This window comes from Ischnura elegans, chromosome 3 (genome assembly GCF_921293095.1).
Source record: "Ischnura elegans chromosome 3, ioIscEleg1.1, whole genome shotgun sequence".
Taxonomy (NCBI): Eukaryota; Metazoa; Arthropoda; class Insecta; order Odonata; family Coenagrionidae; genus Ischnura; species Ischnura elegans.
The window spans coordinates 123,229,425-123,247,097 of record NC_060248.1 but is presented as its reverse complement, the minus strand read 5'-3'; the positions used below and the strand labels follow the sequence as shown (position 1 = coordinate 123,247,097).

The 17,673-nt window shown below is 37.5% G+C and overlaps 2 protein-coding genes across 3 annotated transcripts in view; one reads left to right on the top strand and one right to left on the bottom strand.

Moving 5' to 3' along the window:
• LOC124156492 (nuclear pore complex protein Nup93-like) overlaps positions 1–7,997 on the bottom strand; it is a 31,124-nt gene extending 23,127 nt beyond the window's left edge. Inside the window, exons 1-6 of the mRNA XM_046531063.1 lie at positions 7,790–7,997; positions 7,498–7,689; positions 6,590–6,770; positions 6,365–6,493; positions 4,750–4,929; positions 1,637–1,779 (exon numbers count right to left, since the gene is read on the bottom strand). Coding sequence (XP_046387019.1) covers positions 1,637–1,779; positions 4,750–4,929; positions 6,365–6,493; positions 6,590–6,770; positions 7,498–7,670 — 806 coding nt within the window. The 5' untranslated portion in view covers positions 7,671–7,689; positions 7,790–7,997. The remainder of the gene's footprint in view (positions 1–1,636; positions 1,780–4,749; positions 4,930–6,364; positions 6,494–6,589; positions 6,771–7,497; positions 7,690–7,789) is intronic.
• A 570-nt stretch (positions 7,998–8,567) lies between these two features.
• On the top strand, positions 8,568–16,777 carry LOC124156490 (SWI/SNF-related matrix-associated actin-dependent regulator of chromatin subfamily B member 1). Of its 2 annotated transcripts, none has more exons than XM_046531062.1 (9): positions 8,568–8,843; positions 8,931–9,036; positions 9,108–9,237; positions 9,337–9,471; positions 9,609–9,736; positions 11,494–11,660; positions 15,003–15,193; positions 16,023–16,154; positions 16,394–16,777. In XM_046531062.1, exons 1-9 carry the CDS (start codon positions 8,763–8,765, stop codon positions 16,431–16,433), a joined length of 1,110 nt encoding a protein of 369 aa, XP_046387018.1. In that variant the 5' UTR covers positions 8,568–8,762; the 3' UTR covers positions 16,434–16,777. The 2 variants fall into 2 exon arrangements, with proteins under 2 accessions (XP_046387018.1, XP_046387017.1); XM_046531061.1 differs by having other exon boundaries at positions 8,569–8,843; positions 11,494–11,687.
• Positions 16,778–17,673: the final 896 nt, after the last annotated feature.

The following is a 17,673-nucleotide window of genomic DNA, read 5'->3' as shown; positions in this document are numbered from 1 at the left end:
AATTGTGTTTTTTCGTTTGAGTGCTGTTTAATTCATGTACACCTTCAGCAACGATATTGCACGAAATATCACCCGAATTCCGTTTGTCTTTTGTCTTCTTTGAATAACATGCGAAATATACGCGATCACGAATATGTCACCTGCCAAATGTCGAATTTTGTTGTAAAAATTAAAAGGTATCCAGAGTGCGGGTTCAACAACTACATTTTATTATGCTTCTTGATATGTCTTTTTATTTATAGTGGACGTAATAAGTGGAATGTCAAACTAAACGCCGAGAGGAAGCTTCACTCGATGGCCTACGGAGTTCTTGTTTTTAAACTTTTATTTGCATTTTCTGCGTATTTTCGAAAGAAATTAGATGATTTGAGGAGTTTTATTAACATATTATTAAAATTAAGTCAATTGAAATGAATTCCGTGAAAAAAAGGTTTTAGTACGTATTTTCCGCTCTATGGGAACGTAACTCCTAATTAGTATGGAAGTCAATGGTTCGACTTTCGTACATTCGACTTTCGTACACGTTTTCGGGAACGCATTGTGTACGAAAGTCGGGGACCGCCTGTATTCTGTTATTTTAGAATGCTTCCTGGACTCGATGAGAGCTTTCTTCGCCAGTTCGCGATCTTTTTAGTGGCGATAACATGGTTGTTCTCGTATTAATGATGCTCCATGTAAGAGCCCTGATTTCGAAAACCACACATGCGTGGCTGTGTGATTGCGGATACAGAAAAGTGGTTTGCACGAATGGTTCAAAACCACTGCTCGACGTCTAAAACTACATTGTCAGGCACCAAGCCACACAGTTGCGTCTCGCACAAGTTGCCCGGGTTGCAACATTTGCCGAACGTGTATCCCTGATCACAGAGAGCGGTCGTGCACTGCGAGGGTTGGAAAACAGGAACACGGTGCTCCCGTGAATGCAGTAGCACGTGATCGCTTCCCGTTTACGAAGGGGATTCTAAATGAAATGATAAGTGCGGTGTATCCTAGCATTAATACCGTATTTGTCTGAATATAGTCCCCCCTTTTTTTCCCAAAATGCCTGTGACAAAAGCTAAGGGGGGACTATATTCACACCCATTTTTTTAATTTTTTCCCGTAACTCAAGCCTCAAAATTAGGAGGGGGACTATATTTGGAGGAACATGGTACTGTAATTCCGATGATTTTGCGTCAGATTTTATTTTTATACAAAGATCACGGAAAAAATTGAGCGAAAGTGAAAATCATACACGGATAATTTGCAACCCGGATAAACCGCAGCCAGATAATCCGGAGTCTGCTGTATTCCCAAGAAAAAAGTTAAGCGGGACTTGCTGAAAGAATTGCTGCATCTTAAAATGAGAAAAAAGTCCCATGCTCAGACAGACAAACAAAAGAACAACAAAAAAATTACATTAAAATTTAAATTAGGAATCTCAGATGTATAGTTCCAGCTAAGAGCCTCCATCAGCGAAAACTTATGATAACTCCAAAGGTATCAAGTACACATAATAGACACCTTTTTCTCAAGAAATTTTTGTCCAAACCCCTTCCATCAAGATGGCAATTTTATGCATGAAAATGAGGTCTCCGCATGGGTGTTGAAGGAACACATTTTTCAAATTTGCTTAACACAATCATAAATATATCACCTCTCTTCCAGATATTTCCTTGACTGCGACACAAGCTCACTGCAAAATTGAGGTGAGTTGCGGCACGCCACTGGACCTCCTTTGGTGGCACTGTAGCGCACCTGAGCCACACATTTGACCATCTCCCAAAGCTCCATGAGTCTCTGAAATGATTGGAATAATCAGCACATTTACACATCACGTTCATAAATTCTTTTTCAGCTAGCTATAGGTAGTTTAAATAAATGTGCTTTCTCATTTTATGCAGAAGATATAAGAAGAAAGAGAGGAGTGCAAATGCCAAGGGCTAGAGAGCAATTACAGAAGACTCTCGTTAATATGAACAACGTTTTTACGAAGTCTATGTTATTATGAAGTCCTCATTATTACGAATTAATTTGTTGTTCCCAACGAAAAGGCCTATCCAATCTATAGTAAAAGAAACATCATTACGAAATTTTCGTTACTACGAAATTACAAACTTCAGTCCCGGTCCTGGCGGTTGCAATATGAACTTTATTTTGAAGTTCCTCGAAAAAGTAATGGCATTTAGGTGGATATACGCTGCACTACGTTATCATCATTGATCTAAGTTTAAGTTCTCCTCTTGTACTGTGCCCAAGAGCGTCAACTTTGGTTCTTTCTTCAGTAGGAGATACAGTGAGTCCTCGTTCTACGTCACCCCGTTTAACGTCATTTCGCGATAACGTCACGAAAATTTTGAGACCGTCATTCGTTTATCGCACTTTTGCTTCACGATAACGTCAAGGCTTTTAAATTTCGCGCTAGAAAAAAATGCAAAGCAGCGGGCGTTACAGGTTGTCCGTTTTGCGGGCGGTAATACAGTCAGTCTAAACGAAGTGTAAAACGGTGCGTTTATTTTTAATTGCGATTACGGTTTTAGCAAATTTTCTGCTAAATGAATTCTTAGGTAGGTGCGCAAGGTTTTACTTGACATAATGGATTTCAGGAACCTAAAAAGTTATTTCAAGGAATTTTTCCATGTAGAACTCGCGAGTTTTTGTCGTCACTTTTTTTGCTGTGTTCACAATAATTTTGGTTCCTGTAACTGCGACGATGTTTAAGCGATGATGATGCCCAGGCGACGCTCGCCCGGGCGACCACCATAGAGAAGACGAAAAGCAAATGTAGGAAGATACAAAAATGGAGAAGGATTTTTCGTCACTGCTGCTATTGTCATCGATGAAGACAGGAACACGTATTTATGCCATAGTTTGGCATTCCCATCGTAAAAAATGCCCCAGATATTATACGCTAAAATTTTTTCGGATAGGAATTGTAAGGTCTAGGAGCCGATATTCACTTTATACATTGTGTCTTATGGGATATTATGTTTCGATTAACGTCATTTCGTTTATCGTCACATTTTTCAGGAACGGTAAGTGACGTTAAACGAGGACTCACTGTACTTCAATATGCACACAACATCATATAATAAGCTTCATTCCTGTGGAATTAAGGTGAACCACTCATTAACGCTCGTAAATTGGAGATACAATTAGTCCCCTTCCTATGAATGAAAATTGTACTTTGTTTTCCCACATATATTTATTTACACGCGACCGCGGTTTCGACGCACTGCACCATCATCTGGCCCATATGCATGTGGAAAAACAAAGTACAATTTTCATTCATCATGAGCAACTTCCATCAAGTAACGCCTGAAACCATCAACGTCCCCTTCCTAGGCACGTTGGATTTACGAACTTTAAGAGATACAAACATTCGAAAAATTCAAGCGTGCCCAAAATTTCAAATTTGGCGTCTTTGGAATCAGCCGATGCAACACGACGTGGCGTAGAGGAACTCCCACTTTGGGCATAATCTAAACAAAGAATCACTTAATCTGGTGTGCAGTCAGGAACTGTTCAGCGTTTCGCCCATTCTTTCTTCCCTTGGACAGCAATTTTTTTCGGCTCCGGCTGCGTTGCAAGTTAGATCAGTTCATCACAATCGTGAATAAACTCACAGCTGTGATGCAGTGTTGCATTCTGCAGGATAAACACTCTCCTCAATGCCTTGATTAGGTTTATCAACTTAGAAGCAAGGTCCTGGAACGCATCTTCTTCGTATACTGAGGACTCGTGCGTAATTTAATCGTGCTTATTATACACTTAACTCTGAAGATTATAAGTGCGGGAGATTGAAGAGACAAGAAATCTTGACAAAGAATTTTTTCTTTTGATAAAAAGAAATGTTCATACGAACTTCGTTATTACAAACCTCCAGTTTTTCAGTCCCGTAAACTTCGTTATAACAAGAGTCTACTGTATATATCACAAAAGGGATTATGACAGCAAAAATAGAGAATAACACACAAACTTACACATACTCTACACCTCATAAGAGTCCAATAACCCAGTTACATTTACAAATTTAAAAAGCCACTATTAAGAATCAAATAATAAATTTTACAATAAATAAGACATTATGTATCTACCTCAAAATAGCAATGCAACTAACAAAATGATCAGTCCTTATTTCTAGAACTTGAAAAGTAGTAGAATTGAGCGAAAGGGTGCGTCGACGGCAGGGTCATTTTGCGTACTTGAAAAGGTACAGTAGATTCTTCAACTGACTAAGTCCAAGGGACCCAAAATTTTGCACTTGGTAAACCAGAGCGTTTGTAAAAGGGAGATTGGATTCCTGTGTTGTGCGTTGGATCAGGGGAGGCATGTGACTGCCCTTCAAAATTAATTGTACCTCTGAATCTGCTGCCTTTCCTCCAAGCCTCCTGCCATACTGCCCATCCTTGACATTACCACTTTTGATGGCTTATGACTTGTTAAAAATCATTTGCTGTCATCTTCACATTTTCAAGTTTAGCGCTCAACAATCCGCACAGGTAATCTGCAGACGGATAATTGGGAGTCTGCAGATTACCCGTGTTGCATTTTATCTGCATTATCTCCCCCTCTCCCAAACCAATTACATCCCAATAATGCCAACACCATGAAAAATGCGATGGATAATTGACAACCTTAACACATGAGTCGCTTCATTTTCTTAACAGGAGGCACAAATATTTCTTTTTTTACCTCCCATCATGCCACCTCTAACCCCTAACCATTATCACTTGGCAGAAAAGGAACTAAGCCCCAATCTGTATTTACCTCATCACCCAACTCCTGTGATATACTCCAAAATGTCTGCACAAGGGATGGTCTGGACATTTCATTTCCGACAACAGCTTCACGGTTCCTCTCCACTAGACCCCTGGCAAAGGCAACCTCTTCCCTCTGCAGTGCACTTCTTCCATGTAGAATAGTTTCATCCTCCATGTGAGACACACCCTGAGTGAAAAAACACTCCCGTGAGACTAACCCAATGATTAAATGTATCACATTAAGAATGTTAAATAAGAGTTCGCTAAAATTACATATTCATCATTTCAACAATCATCAACTCAATGACAGATACTGCTGAAATAAAAAAGGTTTGTTAAAGATCAAATTTCTTTCTTATTCCATTTGTTAAAAATTATCATTTGTTTATAATAATTATACGTACACAAACATATAACTTTATAATAATAAAATAATCATACATGATTAAAAAAATTAAATGGTATTCACAAACAGACAAAAAATTTACTCAGAGAATAGTGTAGGTACGTGGTGACAGACAAGGAGGTTAAATTGAGAAATAACATACAATATCTTGGATATTTTAATTAAGATTAAAGGCTTTACACAATTTTCATTTGTATTTGTAAATAGTACCAGAAATGCGTTGAGTTTGGACTATTTCTTTTTTAGTTTTAAGTATACCAGGATTATCCATGGTGATAACTTTTACAGGAGTCACCCGCAATGCACAATTTGTGCAAAAATTCCATAGAGAAAAAAAATCATTCGCCTTTCCTTGAAAAAATCATGATTCTTTTTTATATTTGGTACTGATCCTGAAATACTTTGGATGTGAAACATTAATTGAGGAAAGTTATTGTTTGGCATTCAAGAGCACAGTAGGTACTCACGCTAGCAGCTTGATTAAAAAATTGGGGAGCACGAACAAAGGTCACTTGACAAGAGTTCTACTGGTGAGAAGGGGAGGAAGAATATACTCTTCGAAAGAAACCACTTCCCCTAATTTTTAGGCAAATTGAAACTTTTGCTTGATACCAGAGAATTTTCCATTTTCCTCAATTATTTCCTTGCTTAGCAAACTGAAGTTATGTCAGAAATATGGTGTTTGTTTTCAGTCTTCTAAGAATCTCGTACATATTATAAATATGTATTTCATTCCAATAAAGTTATAATACCAATTTCCAAAAGTCATTGTCGGGCACCTTTGGGACCAATAAGTGACTCATGCAGCTGTTGGCCTCTAGGAACATGGCGACAGGTAAGTTGAAAAGGGGGTCAGTTGGTGAGAAGGGGGGAGAACTCCATATCACAGGCAAAGCAATCTGTAGAGTGATTTTAGGGGAATGCAGCAAACTTAGCTGAGAATTAATGTCAAGCAGAAGAAATAAAATCATATTACACCAAGTTAGTTCTACCCCATGCTACCCAACCAGGACAGCAACAAAATTTCTGCACGTACAAACAAGATTTTAATTTCTTTACTGTGCCTCTCAAGTAAGTTTCCCTCACATTTCCATGACTTCCAATCTCGACTTTTAATTCCCTCTCCTGTATCAACCCTACAATGCATGCATTCGGACGCAACCAATTTCACAAGAGCATGAACAACTATTGCATAACAGGAAATGAATGCAATTACCTCTGTAATATTTATATCCACAAACTCATGTGGATCACTACTGCGAAGGGCCGCCATTGCTCTTCCCTTTGCACACCTCCAATCGTTCCTTATTGAGTCCCACTGGCACTGCCTCACACTTTCAAATGCCTATACATGGATACAATACACTCAATGAGAATCTTCAGCAGAAATTGAAACCGCAAAGGATAAAAAACCACACGATTACATACATAATTAACTCACCGCTTCATGAGTCTCCTCCACAATGGCCAAGATTGCATTTTCCTTTTCATTCTTCAAAAAGCTTTGTATATCCGTATCTGGCGTTGGCTCCAGTGGTTCGAATGTTCTCCGTGCACTAAGAGTCTCAAGTTTCTGACTAAGCCGCGGTAAATCCACACCTTTGGAACCGAGGAGCACATGCCTGAACGATTGAGAAAAATATTGTTCATTAACGATCAAAGGATATACTTGTAATACTCCCCCTATGAAAAAATTGTATAAACCTGTTTCAAAATTTTATACAATCTTATACATTGCCATGGCAATTGCATAAAATTTTGAAACAGGTTTATACAATATTTCATAGGGGTCATGCCAATGAACTAAAATAATTTCAATTCTCATTATGAATGACTAAATCATGAAATAAAAAATTGTGCCACATTACTAATGAAACTTTGGTCTTAAAAATGTAACAAAAATCTTAACTATATTACCATGACCAAGTGACAAATTTTAGCAAGTAAAATTTACAATTGAAATATGTGATTTTTCGTCTGATTTGCTTTCTTATAATAAGTGTATGGGTTTGTCATTTCACGTCTTGCTCGAATAGAGCGGGCTGCTATAGGCGTTAAGTTCTCAACAAGAAGGTTCACGTATGTTAGATGATTCTCCAATCCATACTTTGGAGAAATTGTATTCCTCTCAAATCTTTCAAGCCGTAGATTTAGGATATCTATGAACTTATACTTTATTCACTTTATTGAACTACTATATCATTTCAAACAGAACATCTAAAATGCTGAGTTTCAGGTTGGAGATGATGTAAACGATGCTCCAACTATCCCTGTTAACATTAGACGAGAAGGGGATACAACATTCATATAAAAAATTATGTAAACATGCTGCATTGAAATAATTCTCACGCTTGTGTATCTTGTCCTCCAGTTTGTGTCACACGAGACCAGAGCTCCTGAGATGCTTCTAAAACTTGTCTCAAATTTCTCTCAACTCGAGGAAGTTGACCACCTCCCATAGCATCCGATGACAACTGTTCTGCGGCATGGAGCAAATCTTGAAACTCTGACTCCGCCATCATTAACCAGCCTTATCGAACACTGATAAGCAAGACACCAAACACAAATATATTAGATACCAAAACGATTGAATGACTATGTCAGAACAATGTAATAATTTAAGAAACAGAAACATGCGTACCACAAACGCTCGCAAATACTTATCGACACAAAATGAAACGAATCTTATCACACCATAGCCAATTTTTTAGGCAGGAAAAAGAAAATTTTTATCAATCTAATTCCATCGCAGAGTTTAAGGTAAAACAATTAAGTAGAACCCACAAATACACTTCACAACACAACCGGCGCGAAACATTCGAGATAGCCGGTGAACAAATTTTTCGAGATATCGTTCGATCGGTTTAGTATCGATATAAAATCAATCGAACGACGATCGAGTCAAAAATAAAATAGAGAGAGGTTGTCTTGACTTTTTCCCTGGTCACATGATCTAGGGCCTCCGACGATGTTTTTTCTTAATTGAAAATTTCATTATTTTAGTTTATCAACAATGACTGCAGGCATTATGCTAGCTCTTTATTATCTAAAAATATTAATTTGTAATCTGAACGCAACGAATAGGATTATTACCCAAATGCTTGTAAAGCCCGATTCATAATTCCAATATTCGGACGACGTGGATAAAAATACTAGTAAAATGTAATTCTACCAACATTATTGTAAGATTTAAAATTTTTACTCAATTGAACTATTTTTCGGTAGCTTTTTCGATGAATAACAGTAAATAAGCGTGGATGAATGGAAAAACCATGGCCCTTATGCGCCTTGGCCAAAACGTACTAGTATCATGTGACTCATTCTAGCTGTAAGAGTAGTGCTGCTGGTGCTGCTCATCTACTCGAAGGTTTTGACAATAATGACGTCAGCAACCGACATGAACATGTGAATAACGAAAATATTCGATTTGTTTTCATCAATTTTCATGGCGTCTTTGGGGCCCTTGGAAATTGCGGATGTTTGTTATATATGCTTGCGGGAAAACGAGTAGCTGTCGGCAAGTGAACTAAGATCGAGCTCTATTTTGGCTTAAAAATTTTATTTTCTGTTTGTCGTATCTAGCTTATGAAAAAAGTTAACAGTCCTGCAGCAAAATGGCTCTAAGGACATACGGTGACAAGCCGATCAGCTTTCAAGTAGAAGAAAATGGGGAATATTTTTGTATCGGGTCGGAGGTAATAGCTGTAGTAATTTGTAATTTGCTAATAGAATGTCGTATTTTTTTACTATATCTGTTTGGAATGCTGCGTATTTTTCCTCAGGTGGGAAACTACCTCCGGCTCTTCCGGGGGTCTCTGTACAAAAAATACCCTGGAATGTACCGAAGAAGCATTACGAATGACGAAAGAAAAAAGCTCGTTGAACTAGGTAAGTTACATCATCACTTTTTATAGCTTAATTATCTACCAGTGCTTAGTTTACACCCAATCCCTTTCTAGGTCTCAGCCAGCATGTTTTGGCATCCAGTGTCTCTCTATTAAAAGCGTCTGAAGTGGAGGATATTATTGAGGGAAATGACGAGAAGTACAAAGCCGTGTCCGTTCATTCTTCGGAGCCGCCTGTTCCAAGGTATTTCTCTTTTAGAAGCATATTGTTGCTCGAAATTTGAGATAAAATTTTCAATTTGGGCTGACCTTTGCTTTCAACTTTCTTGCGCATTCCTTGTAGGGAAGGAAAATCGAGGAAAAGTGCACCTTGGGTACCGTCTCTACCAAATAGCTCTCATCTCGATGCGGTTCCCCAAGCGACGCCGATTAACCGCAACAGAGTGAATAATAAAAAAGTGAGAACGTTCCCTCTATGGTAAGGCATTTATCTATCCATTATTCACCTAAAGTTTTCCTATGATTTTATTGTGTGCCCACAGTCTCTTCTTTCTACTGTTTAATCAATTTTACTTAATAGCTTCTTTCTACTGTTTATTCAATTTTACTTAATAGCTTTGATGATACCGATCCCACCACTATTCATGAAAATGCTACGCAGCCTGAGTTGCTGGTACCAATAAGGCTCGACATGGAAATAGAAGGCCAGAAACTTAGGGACACCTTCACCTGGAATAAAAACGGTTTGTATTAGCTGTAGGTTATGTAAAACCATTCAGTTGAACTGTCACAATCTATTGCAAATTCTACATTTTGTTTAAATTCCTAATATAGCATCGTTACTTAAATGCAAGCACTCAGCTCTCCAATCCATTTTATCTCCCTCTTTGGCTGTGGAAGCCATGCAGTATTTGTCTCTTTTAAACTGAATGCCATTTTCTGAAGGCTGCCGGTAAAATTTAAGGGTCCAATGGATCAATTAAGCAGATGTTGTGTGTATTTGTTGAAATGCAGCGATTGCAATGGTGCCTACGTGCAGGGGCGCAGCCAGGAATCAAGGCTGGGGGGGGTTTAGGTGCAATTAATACCAGGGTGTGTGGGGGTTATGGAATACCCACCAGGATATGCGGTGGGTGCGACATTAATAAATTGCTTAGACATTTTAAGATAACTGGTTGAAAATGGTGAGTTTTACAGCTTTCTGGGGGATATTTTATTAATCCTAACCCTGTTCTAATAGTAATATCAATCCTTTTAAGTAAAATGGATTTAACTTAAAATTTCTCTGAGCTCTGGGGGGGGGGGGGTTTTCCCCCAAAACCCCCCCCCTCGCTGCGCCACTGCCTACGTGGGGCAGACAGGAAGACAGAACATTTAAGTGCGTACACAAATAACAAAAATGATAAAAGTAATTTTGCTAAACTCTCAATATGTAACTGCTATAGGAGTGATTTTAAAAAGAATATTTAAAAATTAAGCAACGACCACCACAAATTAGATGCCAGAGAGCTGTTAGAAATTTTGAAAACTTTTAATAACCAGGACAACTTTGTCATTAATGAATGTCTTTACCCATCCTTTTCCCCTATTGTGGCATCTGTTTCAAAATTTGTTTCTTTTAACGTTACATCACTAGATTACAATAATAAGATAAATGCATAATAATTTTTGATGATGTGATTATTAATCGAAACCAAGGTCACTTTATTAAAAAAAAGGTGGTTTATGTAAAAGTTATCCAGCCAAGAAACCTTGAAATCGTTAAAAATGAGTTATTGAACTTTACCCTACCCTTAACACTAATGAAAGGGGAAGAATTTACCCATATCAGCTGGTTATTGAATATGTCGTCTGGTTATGAACCCGTGACAATGAATCCATTTGAATGATTAACTTAGCACTCTACCAAGATATATTTGTGATAATAAGTGAATAATGCTTAATTCTATGTATGAATTGTTGGGAAAGAGGAATGGAAAATTAGTGAAAAACTTTTTTCTTTTTAAAATACCAACTATTTTTTGGGGAGCATAGTTTCGTCTGTGGTGGAGCTTTTGGCTGAAGGGTCTTGGGTTCAAATCTCAAATGAAGCCTGACAGAATCCCTCCTTTGCAAAGTGGTCCAGAGATAGACATTTACAGATCACACTCCTTAAATAGCAAACCCAAGGAGGAGAAGAAAGAGGGGTGTGCTGGCTGATAGGTTGGGAACGTGGTAAGCGGATTGCACTTAACAATGATTTGACAACATCAAAATACCTCATGTATGGTATATGATAGAGTTTTTGAGTAGAACCTGCAAAAAGTCTCTCATTCATGATGGAATGGCTCTGCAAGATCTCTCCTGTAACGGGCACTTATATCGGTTTTACCGTTTACTGCCTGATATAATATGAATGCCTTGTGGGTGTCTTATGAAGAGAAATTATGGGCATGTACAATAATATTCATTGTCTAGCTGTGGGAAAATGTGATGTTTTACATAGCACCTTTTCTTGCAGAGGGACTAATAACTCCAGAGCAATTTGCTGAAGTCCTCTGTGATGATTTGGATTTGAATCCTTTGACTTTTGTGCCAGCTATTGCCCAAGCAATTAGGCAACAAATTGATGGATTTCCCACAGACAACATTCTGGAAGAACAATCTGATCAGCGTGTTATCATTAAGGTAACTGATCAGCGTGTAATCATTAAGGTAAATAAATATTATGCTTAGTAGTGATGTAATTACATTAAGAGGTTATCTGGGCTATAGAATGTATACGTAACTTTTCTGAATGGTCATCTTCCTTATGCTGTGACAAATTCCCAGTATTAACTTTTTACCATTTCATCTTGGTGTATATAGATTTTTTGCCTTATCTTCCATTTGAGATTTGCTTGACCTTTAAGGCAGTAAGTTCTTAAAAGAAGCTTTCAAGTGTTTTCGATTCATTCCTAAATGGTTTCTGAAAAAGCCTGTATCAGGGTACAATCTCTTCAAATTGTTTTATCACTCTATCAGACCACATATTCAAATGTGTGTGTAGAAAATATGACGGAATTGATTTCAAGCCTGTACCTTTTTTCAGGAGACATTGAAACTAAATCAGATTGCCATTGATGAAGTGCAAATTACATGTGGTGGTTAATGCAGGGAACGCTGCAGTTGTTCTTTTTTCTTGTAAGGGTTAGAGAAAAGGCCTAAAATTTTGCATGAAGGTGGAAGAATCAATACCTTTGATTAGGGAATAAAAGTATCTTGACTCAATGGTTGCTATAGGGTATGCACTTGGTGAAAACATTAGAATCTAGCAAGAATTGCATGAGTATGGCTTCATTGCATGGTCATTATAATAACTGTGGAAATTTCTGGAATTTGGAAAATGTGAATGCGAGTTACATCTAGGAGCTGCGCAGCTTTATTGACAACACAGGGGAACTTTTTTTGAAACTAGAAAATGAAGGTTATTATTTAATTAGTAGATGAGTCAGCGAAGAGCCTCGTCCTCTCAAATTCCATTTGTAGCAGGTTCCCTATTAACCATAACTCATACCTATTGTGCTTACGTAATAAGCATGAGTTGTAGGCTACTCCCTAAAATCATGATTACTGGCTTTGAAAGTTAAATTTGAGACAAGGGCAGAAATTTTATCGATGAACTAGATTTCTGCTGTGGGAAGCTGAAAAATAGGAGCATATATCATTTTATTGTGGAGAGGATAAATATGAGTGATGAAAAAATAAAAGAGCATCAAAATTATTACAGGTAATCTACTGATTAGGTAAGTGTACATGGAATGCAACATATCAATTTTACTATCATCCCTGCCTGTCCCCATGCCCATGCTAAATTTTCTTCTTCTCTTCATTCTATCGTCAACCCTGATCTCTTTCTCTTCCCTCAACAATGGTTATCCCTTCCCCCTTTCTGTACATGCTCCCTCCACATCCCCTTTATATTCTCTAGCTATTTTCTCTCCTTGCCTACTACATTCCCGTAGCACTTCCTCGCTACGTTTCCTCATCATTCATCTCATCTTCTCCATTCTCCTCCAAGACCAGATCTGGAATGCCTCCAGTCTATAATTACATCCTCCTCCCTCATCCACCTTTCCACCCAAAATGTTTCACGTGTGGCTTTTTTCTGGAATCGTTGGGATCCCAGCTTCACTCATTATCGTTTTATTTGTAAATTAAAAGTCAGTGGCAATTTTCTACAAATGCTTAAGTTTACGTCATGACCAGTTTCAATGCAGTTTGCATTATCTTCAGGACTGAACACACTCTGGGCACCTGAAGATTATGCAAAATGTATTGAAACTAGATCCCTGCAAAGCACCTTTCAAACTTGCCAACTTTCACTCATCTGGTGGTGGAAGTGGTCTGGAGTGTACACCCTCGAGTCTCTTGTTAACCGATTGTGGCTTTGCTCGACCTCTCACTCACCTCGTTGGCCGCTGAATGTGAACAGATTTGGGTAACTCGGCAGCTGCTTGGGCATATATGCTGATAAATTTTGATTTTCTCAAATCCATAACTCATAAAATTCATAGTTTGAGGCGTGACTTCGTGAAATTGCTTCATGTTAAATAAAAAACTGTAAATTTCACGCATGATTTTAACAACAACCAGTTTTGTCGTTGTGCAACATTGTCAGGTGCAAATACAGGATACAGGTAGAGTATGTAAGGTCTTGCTCTCCCTGTATTATACTATATTTATAATATTATTTTAATGAGAAATTTCCATAACTAATAGGAACTTTATTGGGAATTATAAAAGGAGAGGTATGATTTCTCTAATGGCTGAGCAAGTATGTGTGTACTCAACTATGTATTCGTCGTCCAGCATAGCCATACTCGGCCGCAGGTTTCCGATTATTCCGCCAGAGTGCAGGCTCTTCGCAGATTCCTTCGTCAAAAACGTGGATTGGGAAATGACTCTCAAACAGTTAGCTGATTGTGGCCAGGTATGGAGGCTGTTTTTTTAAGGGCTCTTATTGAAACCAGTCATGCAGTGACATTAAAGTGTTTTTGGACAATTTCCATTGACTTTTAATATGCATCTACATATTACCCTCCGAGTCACCTCTAGGGTGTTTGGCTGGGGGGTTTTACTAATATGTTGGGAGTGTATTAACATAGTGGGTTAAATACATGGCTGCTGAAGGAGGGGTCTCAAGTTCAAATCCTGGGTCAAGTCCTCAGACTCTTCAAATTAAAAATCGTCAAAGTTCACACTCCTGTGACTTAGTCTGGAATGAGCTCTTCCCTCGCATAACTAAACTGAACTTCGGATTGAAATACTGAGTTAACATGTTAGAATTCCACTGTAGTCTGTAGTGTGCTTAGCATGAATCTTTCTAAATTTGGGGAAAATCTCTGCATGCTTTAAATTGTGAATTCTTTGGTGATTATGTGTTATGGGAAATTTTGTATTTTATTGTTTCTGTAGTGGAAGCTAGAAAAATATTTGTGTGCGACCATCTTTCTTCAACTCGGGAATAGAACTGATATATTGGAACCGTATGACAGGATTTTTTCAATGAATAAATGGCTGAAAATTTCATATTTTATTGATAATTGACTCATTTTATTTTTCACTTGCATTTTTTATAATTGCTGCCCTTAAACATCAGATTATGACATGTTTATTTCACGCACATCCTCCCATATCTGATAGTTTATGTTACATTACTGGAGATAGACTTTGAATAATGCCTAAATTAGAAGGAATTGCCGTTACCCTCACTTCTTCTGTAGTTTACATGTACTCAGTTGATTCTCTTTGTGGAGTAAGTATGTGAGCCTGTCCTGTCACCTCTACGTGGAGGTATTTGTTTTGGGCATCCACCATTTCCAACTTATTTTTCTCTACTACATGCTTAAATATTGTGTGGTGAAAAATATTTTAGTTTTGCCCAGTAAAATGCTGTGCTTCACTTTATGCAGTTACCTTTATTTTGAGATAAAATTGCTGATTATTTATGTTTTTTTCTTGAAACTTTGGGAATGCTCTGGCCCTCAGCTGAATATCCACGTAGGCAACACGTCCCTGGTTGATCAAGTCGAGTGGGACATGAGTGAACGCGAAAACAACCCAGAGACGTTTGCCATGAAGTTGTGTGCTGAACTGGGTCTTGGAGGAGAATTTGTCACCGCTATTGCTTATAGCATACGAGGACAGTTGAGCTGGCACCAAAGGACTTATGCGTTCAGGTGGGACTTGACCTTTTTAATGTCTTAATGAATCTTAAATTTGATTGCTGCTATTAAAGCTGAAGTGCATGGGTTCAGCTGGCAGCTTATTGTCTTTGTTAGAAAATTATCTATGAAATTGAAGGCTCTCTTTAAAAATTAATTGCTGTGTATGTATGTATCTCTGGCATAGAGGGCCTCTACTTATGGATGTTTATGTGGGGAAAAATTTTGAATTCCCTGGCACAAGGGTATTCTTTCATATAAGAATTCAAACTCTTGTTTACGGACACCTTTTCAATCCTTTGTTTTCCTCATGTACAGACAACATTGATGTAGGCTATCCAACACTTCTCTCATAATTGGAATGTTTTTTCTGATTGATCAGGGAAGAAGGATAGCTAAAAAGGTTTAGTGAAAAAAACAAAAAAAATGGCAAACAAAGGGAAATTGAATGGTGTATTCAAATGCATTCTTGGAATTGTTGACTGTTTAGGCTGTATCAGCATCTGACTTACGGTTCCGCTCAATGTGGAAGCAATTGGAATCCGTCGTTTGGAATGAAAGCCAATCAGAATAACTCTGAACAGTCAAGCACATCCCACCTAATTACTTTACTCAACACTTTTTGGAGAACTGTTGCTGTTGGCACCTAAGAGTTTTTCAACACAAAAAAAATAATTGTAAAGCTAAAGCAAAGAGCTTATGTATAAAAATAATGGAGCTAGTCTTCCTCTATGTTAATACTTTATATACTATGCCATGATTCTTGAATATATGCAGATTCTGTTGTCTTGTTTTTATCTCACTCCTTTTGTCATCATATTTTACCTGTCTTTTACTTTTTTAGTGAAGCACCTTTGGCTACAGTTGAGGTTCCGTTTCGACCACCTTCAGAAGCTGACCAGTGGTCACCATTCTTGGAAACTCTAACTGATGCTGAAATGGAAAAGAAAATCAGGGATCAGGACAGAAATACAAGGTACGAAGGAGGAATATGATTGTGATTGGTGATTAATTATCATCATCAATTCTTATATTGGTTTGACTCAGTTCTCGACTGAATTCTCTTATCGGCTAATATTTAAGCTACATAGCTAGTATTTTAATATGTACATAGTTATTTTTCATGAATACGTTAATGGCAAATTGTGAGTAAGCGAAGCTACATATATGTTACACTTGAATTTTTTTCATGCATTATCTTAAATTGCTTTTCAGGCGAATGCGGCGTTTGGCAAATACAACTCCTGGCTGGTAGTCCTCGAAGAAATAGTGCAGTATAATCTGATTATCTTTTGCGAGGGGCTTTTCATACGAGGAATACATGTATCTCCTGTATCAGTGTGGTTGAAGTTAACATTTTCAGTGGCCAAAGGAGGGCAGAGATGAGTGCAAACTGACCAGCAATTTCCACACTTATTTTACATTTTTATAGAGATGCATGCCATCCATTCTTCAAATGTTGTGACAACAACCAATGGCAGTGTAGCCAGATTTAAGGGACAGTATAAGGATTTTGTTGTCCTTTTTCTATGCATATTGGAAGATTAAGTGTGTGTAGCTAAGTTATCATTTGTGTTTCATTAAATATGTCATGTGAAACTGGAGTAATTTATTTATAAGCCTCTCTATCTTTTGCAGTCATTTGTGTTCTTGAACATTAAACCAAGTACCTATGTAAATACTTAGTGTTTGGAACTACATATAATGCCTTAATATGATCAATGGATTCAAGTTATGTATGTATCTCTTGGGTATTCTTCTCATATACCCTAATTAGAGTGTTATTGGAACTATATTTGGAAGTTTTCTCGATAAACCGAGCCTAAAATGTTGAAGACCATCCAAAAGCTGAGTTACAGGAGTAGGGCTAAGTCACATCCATCTGTACATACGACCAACTTCATTGAAGACAGCCTTTTAACTTTTTTTCTTGATTTATGTCATTGCCAGAGTTTTCATTATAAACTTAATTGAAAGTTTATGAAATTACATGCCCGGAAATGGATTTTGGCACTATTCTGACTCTTAAAATTCAGAGAAAAGTTAATAAAAAATAACAATTACGTAAGAAAACTGAGAATTTAGCAGCTAATAAATTTGATAATGCATTATGGTTTAATATCTATTTAGTGAATTTGTTCATTTAAACTGCACTGAAATCTTAGAAAAAAAAACCTCTAAAATAACCTTTTCGAATAACCCTTTCAAAAATGCATCAGGTTCTCTTTTATTTTCAGACAACTTAATTTAATTTATTGTTAATGTAATATTGTTACTCTTAAAGTGTGCTGTTAATAAAGCAACTAATGAAAACATATTATTTTGTATTTGCAAAAAAACTTTGGCTGAAGTAATCAGTCTTTTTTATTACACTTTTCATATGTGCTTCACGATAGTCGCGAGCATTGTTGGGGCCCCCCCCCCTAAGCTTGGGGACCTCGGCGATCGCTGACCAGCCGACCTGGCCTTTGCCTATGTCAATTGAGCTGTTATGA